This window comes from Lepidochelys olivacea, assembly GCF_965140295.1.
Source record: "Lepidochelys olivacea isolate rLepOli2 genome assembly, chromosome: 13".
Lineage (NCBI taxonomy): Eukaryota > Metazoa > Chordata > Testudines > Cheloniidae > Lepidochelys > Lepidochelys olivacea.
The window spans coordinates 3,168,406-3,184,656 of NC_140423.1; the positions used below are offsets into that span (position 1 = coordinate 3,168,406).

The window sequence follows — 16,251 nt, forward strand, 5'->3', positions numbered from 1 at the left end:
CAATGCAGTGATTCACTCATACAGTCTGCATCTGGACTGAACATAAAATGGCAGCTGCTTTGCAGCAAAGGGCCAAGGGCGGGGGATGGATATAGGGAAACTGAAAGGTGCCACACACAGAAAACAGAAAGATACGATCTCCTTTCAGTGACGTAGCTACGCAGAGTGGTCAGGGGTTTGTACAGTGCCTAGCACCATGGGGTCTGGTCCGTGACTAAGGCTCCGAGGTGCTACGGTGACACAAATCATAATAACAGCTAATGGGGCAGGGGGCTGACGGGCAAGCGGAGACAGCTCAGGACGGACATCTTTCTAAAAGCTCTGGTTTAGCGCCAACACCAGCCCTGGGCTGGACGCCGGGATCCAGGGGGAGGTTCTCTGGCCTGGGCTATGCCGTAGCCCAGATTAGGCGATCCTAATGGCCCCTTCTGGCTGAATGCTTTTCGAGATAGGCTTCATAATCAGCAGGGAGAGAGGAGCCCCCGCGGCTGGAATGTGGCTTGCCAGGAGGGGACATTTCCCGCACATTGGGCTCACGCCTGGGCTGTGGGAAGCATCCCTGGCCCCTGAGCTGGACTGGCAGCCCCGTTTGGAAGTCCATCAGTAGCGGGGATTCTGAGGCTTTCAAGGAGGCAGGTTGAGGGAAGGGAGTGATGGGAAGTAGCAGGAGGGAAGACAAAGTTTGACAGAAAGCTGGAGGCCATGGGGGTGGGATGGGAAGCTGTCTCTGAGCCTGCAAGAGGAATTAAGGGGGATTTCCAGCTAATGCTTCTCCTCCAGGCACTTTGAGCTCTGCAAGGAGAGCGCTAAGAGGAAACTGATATATTGATTGGAGGAGGGGGTGGGGGGTGAGGCAGGAAAAGGGAGGGGGATGGGCCAGGTGGCCCAGAGGCTTATGGGAACCTGCTTGTTGCAGGGAGATGCTTTTCTGGCCGGTTCCATTTCCCTGGCCATTCAGCTCGAAGGCAGTGCGTTTAATTGCCACCGTCACGTTGCAGGGGTTAGAAACATCTCAGGAGTGAAGTGACAGCCTCATGTCTAAAGCTGTCTGAGGGGCGGACCTGCCCCCTCATCGCACTGGTGTCTGGACACCTGGCAGACCAGTCCTCTGACAAGTCAACACATTCCACCTGGAAATCTCCAACCTTGATGGACACCCCCCAGCCCCCGTCTGATTACTAACACGGGGCACTTTCTCTAGCACCTTCCACTCAGCGGATCAGGGGGTGCTTTGCAAATGCCATGGTGCGATTTAAGCCTCATGAGAGAGGTCAGTCTCATCGCTCTCATTGTGCAGATGGGGAAACTGAGGTGCAAAGCGGGGAAGAGACTCGCCCAAGGTGACCCTGCCAGTCAATAACAGAGTGGGGATATAGAATCCAGGTCTCCTGACTTGTGGACCTCGACTTAAGCAAAAAGCCACCCAGCCTCCCTGATTAGCTAATGGAAAGAGGAAGGACTGGCTGAGTGATTGCTGCAGTCACTTTCTCCAGCACACTGAGCCTGTAGCCGGCCATGGACATGCTGCAGTTCTCCTGGGCTGATCCACTCTTTGTCCTTGTTCAATGGATTCAGTGCTCGATGGGTCGTTTGTGGCAGCCCTGGTTAGTGGCAAGGGGTCTAGCTCAGGGCGGAGAGAGACACCACCTCTCAGTGCACCAAGCCCCTCACACCCCTGCACCCCGTCTGGACAGAGCTGCTGGGGCTCAGGGTGGGGTGGGAGGAGGGGTGGGCTTTCTGAGACCGGGCCAGTGCCTCAATCCTTCAAGGTACATCGGGCAAAATGCCCACTGAGCGGGGCTGTGATGGAGCAGGGACCGTATATGCTCTGCTGCTGTTGGTCGCCTGAGCAAGCTGCAGTCTCCTTACCTTGCCAGCCGTGTGTCAGCCCTAGGAGCAGCCCCCACACTCCCTGCCCCTCAGGGCACGAGGGGTCTGGCTGTATCCCCCCCCTCACTCTCTGCCCCTCAGGGCACGAGGGAGTCTGGCTGTATCCCCCCCCCCTCGCTCTTCTGTGCCTCAGGGCACGAGGGGGTCTGGCTGTATCCCCCCCCTCGCTCTCTGCCCCTCAGGGCACGAGGGGGTCTGGCTGTATCCCCCCCCCCGCTCTCTGCCCCTCAGGGCACGAGGGAGTCTGGCTGTATCCCCCACCCCCCGCTCTCTGCCCCTCAGGGCACGAGGGGGTCTGGCTGTATCCCCCCCCTTGCTCTCTGCCCCTCTGGGCACGAGGGGGTCTGGCTGTATGTCCCCCCTCGCTCTCTGACCCTCAGGGCACGAGGGGGTCTGGCTGTATCCCCACCTCGCTCCCTGGGAGAGAGGTGAAGGGGCTGAGGTTTCACATGGGCACTGGGATAATGAAACACGGGGCGCTGTGTGAGAGGGCTGGGGCTGCAGAGGAGAAGGCTCTGTGCCAGCAATGGGGAGGCTGCGTGGAGAGGTGCAGAGGGGGCAGCCTTGCGTGACAAGGAGTGGGAAGGTGAGGGATTGGGGACGAGGCCTGTGGGGTTGGCTGGAGCGAAGCCAGGGAGCCTTTAGGCACCGAAGGGTGGGTTTGCAGAGCATGCTGCAGCCATGAGCTCCCTCCTTGTTCCTCCCCACGCCCGGCCAGCGGAGAGTGCCCCGGGCTCTGCCCCCGGCTCTGCAAGGTGTTCCAGGGAAATTAGCCCCTCTCTGCCCCCTTCCCACAGGCAGCATGGGAACAGCTGGAGCCCCCCCCAGGCCGCCTGTAGCCTGTGTCTTTAAGGTAAAACAACAGACTGTCAGGGCCTAGCAGCTCATCTCCTGGAGGAGAAACAGATTGTGAGACAAAGAGCCAGGACAAAGGCTGAGCTGCCTGATGCCCCCTGGGGAACACTGTGTGTGAAAGGGGGGGGGGGAGTGTCTGGGAAGGGTTGGTGGTGTGTGCAGGGGTGGCCCTGTGTGTGTGTTGTGGGGATTCTTTCTTTCCATGTGGAAGGTTGAATCTGTATCAAGCCACAGGATTTAACTGCCCCAGAGAGGGAAGCCCAGCCAAGCCGCCAGGGACTGCATTGGGCCCTCGGCCATTACGTGGCCCCTTTAGCTCTCTCTGCGGCCTGGGGCTGCTGCCCATCTAGGATTGAGAGGGGCTTGCCCCTGTGAACGGGTAGCACCAGGCCCAGAGGAGGGACTGCAGCAGAGGGCTCTAGCAAACAGCTGCAGGAGGGGTGCTGGCTGCCTTGGCCCCATTACACCTGTGAGATCATTGAGGCCTAGGAGTGGCTGGACTGTGTCACCCGGGACAAGCTGGAGCCGGGCGTGTGTTTGTGCCTCCCTGCTAACGCCTCAGATGACTGTGGTAAGGCCCAGCCATTCTGCCTCCAACTGTTTCACAGAGATTCATGCATTTAGTCTCCTAATGCCCCTGTGAACTTGGAACCTTCACCCCCAATTCATAGCGGAGGAAACTGAGGCACGTGAAGGTAAGTGACTTGCCCAAGGCCCCCTTGCAAGTCTGTGGCAGAGCTGGCTCCTGTCCCGTTGCCTGAGTCTGATGCACCAGCCAGCAGAGCCGCTCTGAGGGAGGGGTCGCTGGGCAGCGCTGGTACTCACTGGCACTAGCTCCAGGCACGGGCAGGGCTCGGGAGTGATCAGCTCGGCCGGCCCGCACTGCCGCACACTCACCGATAGAGCCCAGCGCTGTGGGGACCCGGGGCGGGTTACCCCAGAGCAGGAGCAGCAATGGACATACACACTGGGCTGGGCTTTAGCAATAGAAACCATCCCTAGGCTGCTTGTGTGTGTGGACAAGGCCTGAGAGACCAGACCGGCCAAGCCTACGGGAGTTTCCTTTTCTATCCAAAACTCGTCGTCTCTCCAGGAGCCCTCTCCCGCGGCCTGAGTCTGCACCCCAGTCAGTCAGCAGAGGAGTAACCTGCACCCACCAAACCCACCTTGGTGCTTGCCCTGTGGATCGTGGCAGGTGCCAGGGGCTGGGCAAGGAATGGGCCAAGATACCTTTTGTGACGGCACCGTCTGCAGGCATCGCTTGGCCCAGAGATTTCAGACTGCTTGTGAGACAGCCAGGGTCCGGCAGGGCACTGCCACGAGGAAACTTGCAGCGGTGGAGTCCTGGCTGGCGCTGCTTGGGCACTGCCATATGGAGGCTGGCACTGCAGTGACTGGACAGTGGAAGTGCTTTGCCCGCAGCTGCAGTAACTGTCTCGGCATGGCTGCCCCAGGGGCCCCGGGTCTCTGTGCGGGACAGAGATCCTGCCCTCCTCTGCCTGCTGTATCCTCCTCTGGCTGAACACCCTGTAAATAGCCGACTCGGTGCCCTGATGCACTGTGGACAGGCAAAGGGTCAGAGCTGGTCCCATGCCCGACAGGCACAGAGGGTGGCAGAAGACTCCAGTGTGGAGTGGGGGACACTGGTCCCTCGCAGGGGTCAGCACTGGGCCTGCAACCTTCCCTCCCGTGTGTACAGGAGCTGGGCTTAGTCTCCAGCCCCCAGAGAGTTCTGGGCAGTGAGCTCCCTGCTTGTCCCAGCCTGGCATGGACCTGCTCCACCCACTGAAGTGTAAAGACCCCGGTGTGTGGCGGACTGGCTCACGTCTCCTGGCTGCTCAGCCTTGATTCCTACAATTCTGTGTCAGCCTTTTCCAACCAAATCCAGAGCCCTGGACTGAGCCACAGCTGTCTCCTGGACCATGGAATCGTGCCCCTGCAGGCCACATCCAGCCAGGTCCCCCCACCCTTCTCTCCCTGAGGTGGCCCCCCAGCCGCCCTTCCCTTCTGCCTGATGCGCCCCCCGGGGCACACGCTGTGTTTCTCCGCTGCCGAGGAGCAGCTGGAATGCCAGGTGCACTCGAGGCCTCCCAGCCCGCACGGTATGCCAGCACCAGCCTCTTGTGCCGCAGGGTGACAGCCGATCCTGGCCCCTTGCTTGGCAAACCCAGTGCCGTAAGCCACAGTCTCAGCAGCCTGGGCAGAGCTTCCCTCTACTGCTGCACGCCTCATGGCTAACGGCAGGGCGGGACCCTAGCACCAGCCCTGCATCTCTGCCCCAAGGGCAGTTCCTCTGTAATGCAGTGCTACCCTGGCTTGTGGGTGAGTGGGTGGGGCTGGGCACAGGGCCTGGGGTCCTTGAACATATGGCACTGAGTTCTAATGTGGAGCTTAGAGGAAATGTACAGTTGTGTGTGTGTGTAGCAAAGGGTGGGCGCTTAGGATGTGGTTGGGGATCTGGGTTCTATTCTCATCTCTGCCACTGACTCGTGTGACCATAGGCCTCTCAGAGCCTCAGTTTCTCCCTCTGTACCCTGGGAATGATCAGACCAGCTGGCTGGGGCCTTGTGCGTAGAGGTGCATGCATGAGATGTGCCAGCAATGTGACCGCGATGCGAGCGTGGCCCTGTGGCTGGTGTGAAAAGGGTGTAAAGGAGAAGCATCCGCCCAGGTAGCGCTCTGCCTCCCTGTGCTTACGCTGGTCCCGAACACATTGTTCTGCGCTCCTTGTGCCACCACGGTACCGCTCGAGCACACAGGGTGTTACAAGGCTGGGCACACGGCAGACAACCGCCCTCCACTTCTGCCAGGCACCAACACGCGCCTGAAGCCGCTGGAATGGTCACATCCCAGCAGCTGACCCAGCTCATTAGCCAGGTCAGTCCAGCGTGCTGGCCGTTTAGAGCAACAAGCCAAACTTGCTTCAAACACCAGCTCCGCAGCGGCAGGGCCGTCACCTGGAGTCACGCTGGAGCGCGTGGGACGAGTGGCTCAGGTCAGCCAGCTGCAGAGCAGTCGGGACGCAAAGGCCCGTCCGTCGCTGGATCAGCCGCCTGATGCTCATCGGTCGCCTGTAACGGCTCCGGTGCAGTGCAGACCCCAGGCCTCATTCTGCTCTTCGTGACACCAGGGACCCGCTGACTGCCTCGGTGCGACAGAGCCAAGGCCGGTTCGTAGTGTCTCCCCAGACTGCAGGTTAGTGCCCGCATGCTGGGTGTGAGAGTGTGCACCCGTACACTCACGCACGCTGAAGCCAGTGGAGTCACCCCAGAATTACATCAGGTGCGGTAACGGCAGGCCGGGATCCCAAGCCTGGATTTCACACATGTCTTGGGCATCTGAGACCATCCTCTGGGCTGGCCTACATAGAACTACATAGGTGCACTGCAGAGCTTTGGAGCTGGAGGAGGGAACGAGGGGTCGGGCTGGGGCTTTATGGCAGGGCAGAAGGCACACCCGGGGTGGGGGCACAGGGCTCACGCCCAGGGTGGGGGTACAAAGCCTCAGGCCCAGGGTGGGGGTACAAGGCTCATGCCCAGGGTGGGGGTACAGGGCTCACACCCGGGGTGGGGACACAGGGCTCAGGCCCGGAGTGGGGGTACAAGGCCTCATGCCCGGGGTGGGGGTACAGGGCTCATGCCCAGGATGGGGGTACAAGGCCTCAGGCCCGGGGTGGGGTACAGGGCTCACGCCCAGGGTGGGGGTACAAGGGCTCACACCCGGGCACTGGGGTTCGGGCTCCACGTCAATCAGCAGCTTTGGAAAAATGTGCTGCAGGATCAAAACGCCAGGAACTCCCCAGCGCTTCACTGCAGCCCAGGATGTCGCCCCCCCTACCCCATGCCCAGCCAGGTGAGCTGTAAGGCAGGGGGATTCCCTTCCTCTGGGGAGTCCAGCCCGGCTGCCAGCCCATCCCCACCGGCCGTGCTGCCCACGCCAGCTCGGAGGGTGGGCGCTCTGCCATTGCAAGGGAGCAGGTTGCACCAAAGGGCCTGGTTGAGCAAAGTGTCCCCAGGGGAGGCTCGCCCAGGTACCCCCACACCAGAGCGTTACCCCCCAACCCCTGCACATGGCTCCCTGGGGATCAGACCCTTTCTTCCTTGGCATGGAGCTCCCGGTGCTCAGGGCTGTTTCTTCTGGCCCCATCCCTTGCCGGCTGGCAATTCTGAGCCCCAGGCCCCATCCGCTCCCTCAGCACAACCTGGCCTGACGCTGGGGGAGCGGCTGGAGTTGCTCCCCATGTTCAGGCTCGGTGCACAAGGCCACCCTGGGCCTGCTCTGTGGGTGGGGGACACGTCGGCCTGCAGGGGTGCATGTGAGAATGCAGCCAGCTCCCCCTCCTGCCCCGCACGCTCTCCTGCTGGAGCAGGCTGAGGGGCGGGGGCAGGCCTGCAAGCAGATGGGCGAGCAGCCAGGCGGCCCCCTCGCTGCTCAAGGCCGCAGGGGGATCTCCGCCTCGAAACTGGGATGTCCAGGTGGTGCTGGCCCTTTCTGGCCAGCTGCAGCCTGGGAGCCGTGGGACAGAGCGGGGGGCTGCGGGGAGGCCCCGGCCCTGGGCGTTTTGCATCTCAATGCCGCCCGCCACAGGGGCACAAAGGAGGCTGAGTCGGTGGCTTATTAGCTCCGAGTTAATTAGCCAAGAAGCCCCCAGTTGGGGGAGGGGAGCAAGGCACACCCTGGTGGCGGGAGGTGTAGAAGAAATGAGTCGTCCCCCCCGACCCAGGAGGTGCAGTGGATGTTGTTTGTACCCTCCATGCCAGAGGCAAACGACAGGGGATCCCTCGCACATGGGGCGCGAAGCTATAGCGGGATATGGGGAAAGCGCCGCACTGGGCCTGGGGTATCAAGGCGGGGATGTGACAGGGGCGGGACTCCCCTTTCTTCCACCGGAGGCATTCGTCTGTCCCATATTGTAAAGGCTGGGACTCCCCACGCCCACATTGAAACACCCAACTCCCCTACTGCCTTTAGCAACCTGTGCAATATGCCCCCGGAGGCTGGGGGGCACCTGGACAGGTCCCCCCCCAAGGCACCACTGACTGCAGGTTTCTACTGCCCCCTGGTGGCTATCAGGGAGAAGGGCCTGCCACCCAGGCAGGAGCGGCTGGTGAGATGCTCTCTGCTCCCCAGCCTTGGGAAGGGAGGCTGCTGGCCTCTCTAGGCAGCCCTGCTCCCTGGGACGCTGCTGGGTGCGTGCTCCGGGCAGCCAGCAAACCCGCCTGCACAGCCGGTGCCTGCTTTTTGCTGGAAGGGAATTGTGTGCTGCTGGGGAAGCGGCTGGCATGGGGCCCTCGCCTCCAATTCATCCTGAGCGTTTGTAGGGTAGTAGCATTTCCCGGCCCCCGCCAGGGGCCCGCTGGGCAAGGGGCACAGCCACGCCTAGCCAAAAGAGCAGACAGCTGCACACAGGCAGGGGGTGCGGGGGGTGCACAGCCATTGCCTGTGTTTGGGGGCATCGCGGCAGGATTTCTCTGCCAGTACATCCCGCTGGGGGAGGAACACTTGCTGACCCCCCTCCCCCAGCTGCCTCCAGGCCCAGGCTCATTAGAGACTGGTGCAACAGTGTGGCGAGGTGGGGGCCCTTCCATCTCCCCCCCGCCCCCGATCCTGTGAGCAGCAATCTCCTGGCTGCTGCACTGCTCCTATGGTAACTGGGTCACCCTGTGTCTCCCTTTGCTGGGGCTGCTGCTTCTGCCAACTCTCCTCCACACCCCGTGATTGATGATCTGAGCAATGCAGCTGACACCCCGCTCCCTAATTGTGATTAACTGCGGGGGGGGGGGACAGGGCTCCCTCCGCCATTGTCTGGCTCCCTCTCCCCCTTTCCAAGGAGCACGGCGTCCGTGCGCCATCAGGGGGGTGGGGGAGTCGGCGGTAGAACAGCTGCACGCCGGGGCGAGGCTGCCCACGTTGGGGGAGGGGAAGGGATGCCCCTCCGTGCCTCATTCCCGGAGGACTGAAGATGCTGCAGATCAACCATGAAAGAATTAACGTGTGCATGCTCCAGCTGACTGAGGAAGGATGGGTTCCAGGGGATGAGCCGCTGGGCACAGGCTCTCACAGAACCCAGCATGGCAGGGGCACAGGGGCAGGGCTTGCTGCCAGCGCTCGGCCCCCCCACGTGCTCCGACAGCAGGACCAGGGGCGTTAAGTGCCCCTTCCCTTGCAGTCACAGCTGACCTTTTTCTGGCCTCCTGCATGTGGGCTAGAAGGAAGGTTCGCGGATCGGGGGAGACGTGATTAATTAAGCCCCTGAACTTGGCTCTCCTCTCCCATCCACCAGCACAGCGCTATCGGGGCACCCCTCATTTGCAGCTCTGTCAGGCCCCTGGCCTTTACCTCGCTCCCAGAAGAACTGCTCCCCGAGGTGCCCTACACACTGGGAGCTGTAAGGGGCCGCTTCCTTGGGGGCTAAAATGCAGCCAGTTCTGGGTAGGATCTCCCAGCAACAGTGTTTGGGACAGGACAGGAAGAGGTCCAAATATATGCCATTCAAAAGGCAAAGACCTGCCGGTACTGGAACCAGGGCATGGGGCTTGGGTGAGCTCTTGAATGACCAGGATCCCAGGCTCATTTGTGGGCCCTCTGAACACACAGACCAGGGCATTGGATCATCTGGGACTCAATATCACTTTCCTTAGCAGTGTCCCATGCAAGAATTGACTGGCCCTGGCCCAGCTTAGCTGCAAATCCAGCCAGGCCCTAGCCCAAGGTGGCAATGGCCATTTATTCTCCTGCAGGCCTGCACCCTGCTTGACCTCCGTACCCAGCGTTGTAGCCGGGACAACCAGCATTAGGCCTGACCAGCCCACCTCTGCCTTCTCTCTCTGTTCTCTCGGGCTTCAGTGACGCCTGGTGGAACAAGCTGCGCTGTGGGTACCGAGGTTGTCCCAGTCAGGGTGAAGATCCGCAGCGGAGCGCTGTATGCAAAGGCCATGTCCTATTCAGAGTCAGGAAGGCCTCTCCCTTATGCTCACAAACCTACAGGATTCTTGCAAGTGCCTGGCATGACTGGCACAGGGCTGCCCTGTGTATCAGTCACCTTGTCCTTTGCACAGGGATGTTTGTGGGATGCAGCTCCTGGCAGGGCTGGATTCACCCCATACAACGTGGCCATGCCAGAACCGGCTGAAGCTGGTTTTCACCTGGCAGATGCAGTGCAACTCAGGGGAGTGGAGTACCTGGGGGCGGGGAGTACCGGTCTAGACAGCACCTTTCACAAATTTAAGGCACTCCACAGAATTACAAATGATGCCAGAGAAATGCAGCCACGTCTGGGGTGGGAAATAACAATACCAACAACACTACGCTAGAGTTCAGGACAGGAAGTGAAGAAGAAGAATATATCCCATTGAAACGAGAGGGGAGTTTAGGTAGGAATGACACCCAGGTAGGAATCTGGCCAGGATGCCAGGGTTGGCAAATACATTGGGCTTTTCAGTGGCTACAGGGGGTCAAGGCCTGACTTTTCCATCTCATCTGCAGCTGGTACCATCCACATCATGCCATCCATTAACCCTAAGCATTCCTTACTCTGAATGGGATTTACAGAGGAATACCACTAGCATCACTTAGGCTTTTCGGTTGAGAGGTCTCTATCCTGCTACTTGTCCATCCTGGCTCAGCTTAGCTAGCAACACAGCTCTGAACAGCTCCCAGCCTGTGGCAGTCTGGAGTCTTCCGCTCTGTTCTGGCTCTCGGACGGATGTGTTCAAAGAGGAGATGGAATTGTTTGGGCTGCTTTTGGGACAGGCGTATGTGCTTTAAGTCCAAGCAGAGACAGGCCTGACCCCAAGGGGGCAGCACACAGTGTCTGTCTGTGCCAATAATCTTGCAAATTAAAGATTCCAAGCTCCGAATTTCACTGTTGTTGCCCCATAAGGTGGGAATTGCAGAGATTGCACAGTTCCTGGTCTGATCTGGTTCCCGATCTCAATTTATCTGACCAGTTTGAGGAAATGGTTCCCACTTTGACACCTCTCTTGAAAAAGAGAGACATTCCATTCGATACCTGGAAAGATACTGGACCAAATTATTAAACAATCCATTTGTGAGTACCTAGAGGATAACAGGGTGGTAAGGAATAGCCCACATGGATTTTTCAAGAACAAATCATGCCAAACCAACCTAATTTCCTTCTTTGACTGGGTTACTGGCCTAGTGGATGGGGGAAGCTTGTAGACATGAGATATCTTGATTTTAGTAAGGCATTTGACACAGTCCCACATGACAGTCTCTTAAGCAAACTAGGGACATGTGGTCTAGATGAAATTACTATAAAATGGGTACACAACTGGTTGCAAGATCATACTCAAAGAGTAGTTATCAGTGGTCTACTGTCAAACTGGGTGGGGGGGGACATATTTAGTGGGGTCCCGCGGGGTTCTGGTGCTATTCAATATTTTCATGAACAACTTGGCTAATACAGTGGAGAGCGTGCTTATAAAATGTGCAGATGACACCAAGCTGGGAGGGGTTGCTAGCTCCTTGGAGGACAGGATTAGAAATCACAATGACCATGGCAAATTGGAAAATTGGTCTGAAATCAACAAGATGAAATTCAATAAAGACAAGTGCAAAGTACTACACATAGGAAGGAAAAATCAAATGTACAACTACAAAGTAACAGCCAGGGAATAGCCAGCAAGGTGATCATCCTGCTGAAAAGGAGCCGGGGGTCCCAGTCGCTCACTGGTTGAATGAGTCAGCACTGTGCTGCAGTTGTGAAAAAGGGCAAAGCTAATGCCGTTCTGGGGTGTATTAGCAGGCATGTCATATGTAAGACACAGGAGGTCATTGTCCTGCTCTACTTGCCATTGGGGAGGCCTCAGCTGGAGTCCTGTGCCCAGTTTTGGGGACTGCACTTTGGGAGAGATGTGGACAAACCGGAGAGTGTCCAGAGGAGAGCAAAAAAAATGACCAAAGGTTGAGAAAACCTGACCTGTGAGGAAAAGTTAATAAAACTGGGGAGGTTTCGTCTTGAGAAAAGATGACTGAGGGGAACCTGAGAACAGTTTTAAGGGCCAGTGTAAAGAGGACGGTGACCAGGTGTTCTCATGGCCACTGAAGGTAGTACAAGAAGAAATGGGCTTAGTCTGCAGGCAGGGAGATTTAGGTTAGATATTGGGAAAGCTTTCTAACTCTAAGGGTAGTTTAATTATGGAACAGGCTTCCAAGGGAGGTTGTGGAATCTCCGTCAGTGGAGGTTTTTAAGAGGAGGCGGGACAAACACCTGTCAGGGATGGTCGAGGTTTACTTGGTCCTGTCTCAGCCCAGGGGCCTGGTCTAGATGACCTCTCGAGCTCCTCTCCAGCCCTACGTTTCTATGATTTCTATAGTTCCCTAAACTCCAGCAGGAATGTTATGAGTGTCTCAGAACGATAGAATGGAAACCACTCAGTAAAATTTCAGATGAAAGGGAACTGGGACAGGAGGAGATGGGAAGAGAAAGAAGGAAGAAGTGATCCATCTAACTCAATCGGGAAAAATAAAAGTTGACTTCAGCTGCTTTATCAAGGCAGGTGACACAGACCCAGGGCATGCCACGGGGAGCAGAGTCAATGTGCACAACCAGATGTCAGGCTTGAGCAGAGCTGGAACAAGGAGAGAGTCACTTGCCTCCCAGAAAGCGCACAGACTGGGTACAGCACCTGAACTGATGCCCTGGGTCATCGAGATGTGGGGAATGCTCCATCCAGAGCCTGCCAGCCGCGCTGGATGGAGATGGATACACTGTGTTTTGTAGGGGGACTCCGCTGTGCACAAGAGACCCCTTGAGTACAGTCTGTCCATGCACTGGGCAGAGCTGAGAGCTAGTTGCTTCCTCCCAGATCACGTGCACTGACCCGTTTTGCTTTAAACTTCCCAAGAGAAACCACCACTCCCCTAGCCTGTCAGGGAGGGCTTGAGGGGCAGCTGTGGCATCCGTTCAGCTGTGTGGGTCCATTGTCCTTGTGCAGCCAAAGCACAGTGGGCGTCGGCCCTGGAGCCAGCACTGTTTGCATGACTGGTTGGGGTGTGCTTTGGCATGCAGTGTTTGGAGAATATGGGCTGCAGCATGGACATCCATCAAGCTCACGAGATCGGGGCGGAGGTGTTTTATGCCCAGTATGGAAGTCACTGGAGTCAGTGATGTCCTTGGCCAGCAAGTCCCTTGCCACAGCTCCTCCCCAGAGCACCTCCCCTGGCCCAGGCTCACGCTGGACACTGCAGGCTGCAATAGTCAGCAGATTTGAAGAAGCTATAGACGTTCACCAGGGGGAACATGATGAGGGCCCCCGTCAGAGACCCCAGCTGCTCTACTGCCCCATACCACACGAGGGCGCTGTGGCTCTGGCTCCGCAGGATCACCCCGGTCATCACCTTCACGTAACTGAGGCTCCCCATGAAGAACACCCAGGAGAGGACCTGTCAGAACAGAAAGAGAATCCCCGGGTTGGGTCGCAGATTCCTGGCAGCAGCCGTTTGGACAGGGATGGGGGCTGGGAGTGGGGACAGGCTGAGAGCAGGGGAGAAGGGGAAGGCACCGGTGCGGGATCCTGGAGCCGAAACAGAAGGGACGGTAGCAAAGACCTTCCAGAGACCGGGGGTGGGGGGAGACTTCAGCGCCAGCTACTTACAATGATAGCTTGCCCCCAAGCCGCGTGCTGCAGGAGGGGGCATGGGCTCATGACAGCCATGGCCATGTTATAGGCCCCAAATCCTGTCCCGGCCACGGAGAGTGCCCCCAGCAGGGTCAGTGACCTGTGTGAGACACACAAAGAGTGACTCCCAGCCGGGCATCCGCACAGCTGCCCCGGCTCAGCCCACCCTGCCCTGCAAAGTCTGCTGGAGTTACAGCTCCCAGAACTTGCTGGGCCCAGACATGGACGAGTCCTGCCCACTGCATGGAGACTGAGAACTGCCTCGGTCTGCCTGTCCGACATCTGGGCAGCTCCGAGGGCCTGCAGGCAGGAGAGCAAAGGGTTAAGGGGACAAACAAACTCCCCTGGTATTTCTATGGGGTGGGGGGTGTCTTTCCTGAAGCAGTAAATACCTCTGCTGCTTTGCTGACTGGGCTGTGACCTGCGGCTCACACAGGTACCAGGGTCAGCAAGGGCTTCCCAGCCAGAGCCAGCTGCCCTTTGGGTCTGCGATCCCCACCTCTCCCCTGGGCTTAGCAAGAGGAGAGCTCAGAACTAGAGATGGCAGGGCATGGCCCAGGGCAGGGGAAGTGTGTCTGTAATATTCCTCGGTTGCCAAGGGAGTGAACCACAGGAACTGAGTTTGTATCGGTTTGCGTTTCACTCCCCTGGAGACCTGGAAAGCCCCAGAGATGCGTCTGGGACAGTGAGTGGAGCTGGGAGGGCCATTTGTCCCCAGGAATGACCCCGATTTCCAAACCTGGTGGCCTAGCATTCAGCTCTGTCCTAAATCCACACTCTGACTTGCTGAAGTGCTGAGCAAACCCGGGGGGAAATCAAGGCACTTACGGACGCCTAGGTACAGACTCAGGAGCCTAACTCTAGACTCCCATAACTGCCCCTCCTGGCCAATGGTCCCTACGTATGCAGCCGGTGTGTGGCTGGCGAGGGGTTGTCTCAGCGGCCCTGATTCCTGTCGGCGGCATTCAGTGTCCATGAGGGGGTGCTGAACAGTCTGGATGGGTGAGGAGCCCCTGTGGGTTCGGGTGTCGCACAACCCGGCTCACTGTGGGAGTTGTAAATCAGGGGCTGTTTGTGCTGCCGAGGGCATTGTGGATGCACCTACCTGCTGGGCAGAAACATGGCAATGGTGCAGGCGAGCGGGTTAGCCATGGAGCTCAGGGTTGCAGAGAGGTGGTAGGCCATGTTGCCATAGGGCAAGCAGGAATAGGCTTGCACGGATGGCAGGATCCCGTTGGTTAGGGAGTTCACCCAGGCAACAAGGAGGTAGATGAAGGCAAACTTGGCCAGAGAGTAGGTAACCTCTGGGTCTGTACGATGGGATCCCTTGTCGGAGCCAGCTGCCTTTCCTCCCCTTGGGGAGTCTCCTCCTGCAGATAGCCTGGGCCCATCCCCAGGGGCTTCCTGAAGTGAGTAGAGGGTGATGTTACTAGGACACAAGTTTTGTCTTGACAGCTCCCACGCCTTGGGCAGCCTGGTGAGGAAGAAGAAGGCTACCAAGCAGGCGACCATCATGGCGGTCAGGAGGAGGAAGAAGACCAGGGTGGAGAAGTTGGCTGGGAGATACTGGGTCTCCATTTGGAACTGGCTTCCCTCGGAGGTGTTGTTGCCCATGGTTACGTTGGCGACCCGGGTGACGTTGATGCACTTGGTGATGCCGGCGCCCTGGGCCAGGGCAACGAGGGCTGGGAGGAACCCGCTGAGCCCTTCCCCCATGAAAAAGGTGGTGACGTAGCGGGGCTGCAGCCGTGCCATGAAGGGCAGGAAGGTGACTGAGGAGGTGCAGTCCACCAGCGCCAGGCAGAAGGCGAGGCCAAAGAAGGCCGTGCTGTGCGGCTCCCCAGCGACGGGGGAGGTAAAACCCCACAGGAAGGCCAGGAGCAGGCAGGCCAGGGCTCCCACGATCACCATGCCATAGATGATGGCCACTTCGCTCAGCAGGCCGGGCTTGAACCTGTGCAGCAGGGTGACCAGCAGCGGCCCCACGTTGGCCAGCTGGATGATGATGGTGATGTAGGAGGGCAGGTACCACTGCTCAGGCAGCTTGGTCACCAGCAGGGGCAGCTCCACCCACAGGCCATTGAGGGCTGCCCAGGAGCCCATCCCGAAGACGCACGCCAGCAGGTGGGTGAGCAGTGCCATCGCTTGGCCAGCGCCGGCCACTCTGGCCTGGCAGGGACCCAGAGAATGGAGCCAGGCTGCCTCTGGGGAGGAAAGAGGAGGAAGGGGGGCTTTGCTACTTCCTCAGGGTCAGTTGACTCCAGCCCCGGGCCCCTCCCACTCCGTATAGCCCTGCTCCCCTCCACCCCGCTCCCCGGCGGCCACAGGACTGCTCTGAAAGTCCCTCAGGAAGGTGGAAGAAAGGCAAACTGACCAAGCGTTTTATGGGGCAAATTTTATTCAGCTGGCTTGAGACCCTCAACAAGCCAAGCACACAGTGCTTACCCTGTGGAACTCCAGGCCACAGGATCCCACTGGGGCTGGAGCTAGGCCCTCCCAACAGGGCTGGGCATTTCTAGTGAGAATGAGGGCCGCCCCAGCTGCAGGAGAGAGGACATGGCATTCTGCAAAGGCTGTGAACTCTCTGGCCTCAGAGCTATGAGGAGGCCAGGAAGAGGCTACCCCTGCAGGCAGTTATCTCCTCACTGCCTCCCTCTGGCTTCACTCAGGCCACTGGCCACTGTTGGAGCCAAGAAACTGGGTGAGATGCAGCTTTGGACTGGCAATGCATGGCCTTCCTACTCCCCTGGCCCCTCGCCAGCCCTGAGACAAAGGGGAGAGATGGGCTCCCTTACCTTGCACCCTGGAGAATGGCAGAGGGCCCCCAAAGGCAGCTGATCAATGATCCTGGGGGTTGTACCAA

At 58.8% G+C, this 16,251-nt stretch overlaps 1 protein-coding gene across 1 annotated transcript; it reads right to left on the minus strand.

The window, feature by feature from the left end:
- Nucleotides 1-12,939: 12,939 nt before the first annotated feature.
- Nucleotides 12,940-15,530, minus strand: SLC52A3 (solute carrier family 52 member 3; the record flags this gene model as incomplete). Its single annotated transcript, XM_084646399.1, has 3 exons — nucleotides 12,940-13,152; nucleotides 13,365-13,488; nucleotides 14,494-15,530. 3 exons carry the CDS (start codon nucleotides 15,528-15,530, stop codon nucleotides 12,940-12,942), a joined length of 1,374 nt encoding a protein of 457 aa, XP_084502525.1.
- Nucleotides 15,531-16,251: the final 721 nt, after the last annotated feature.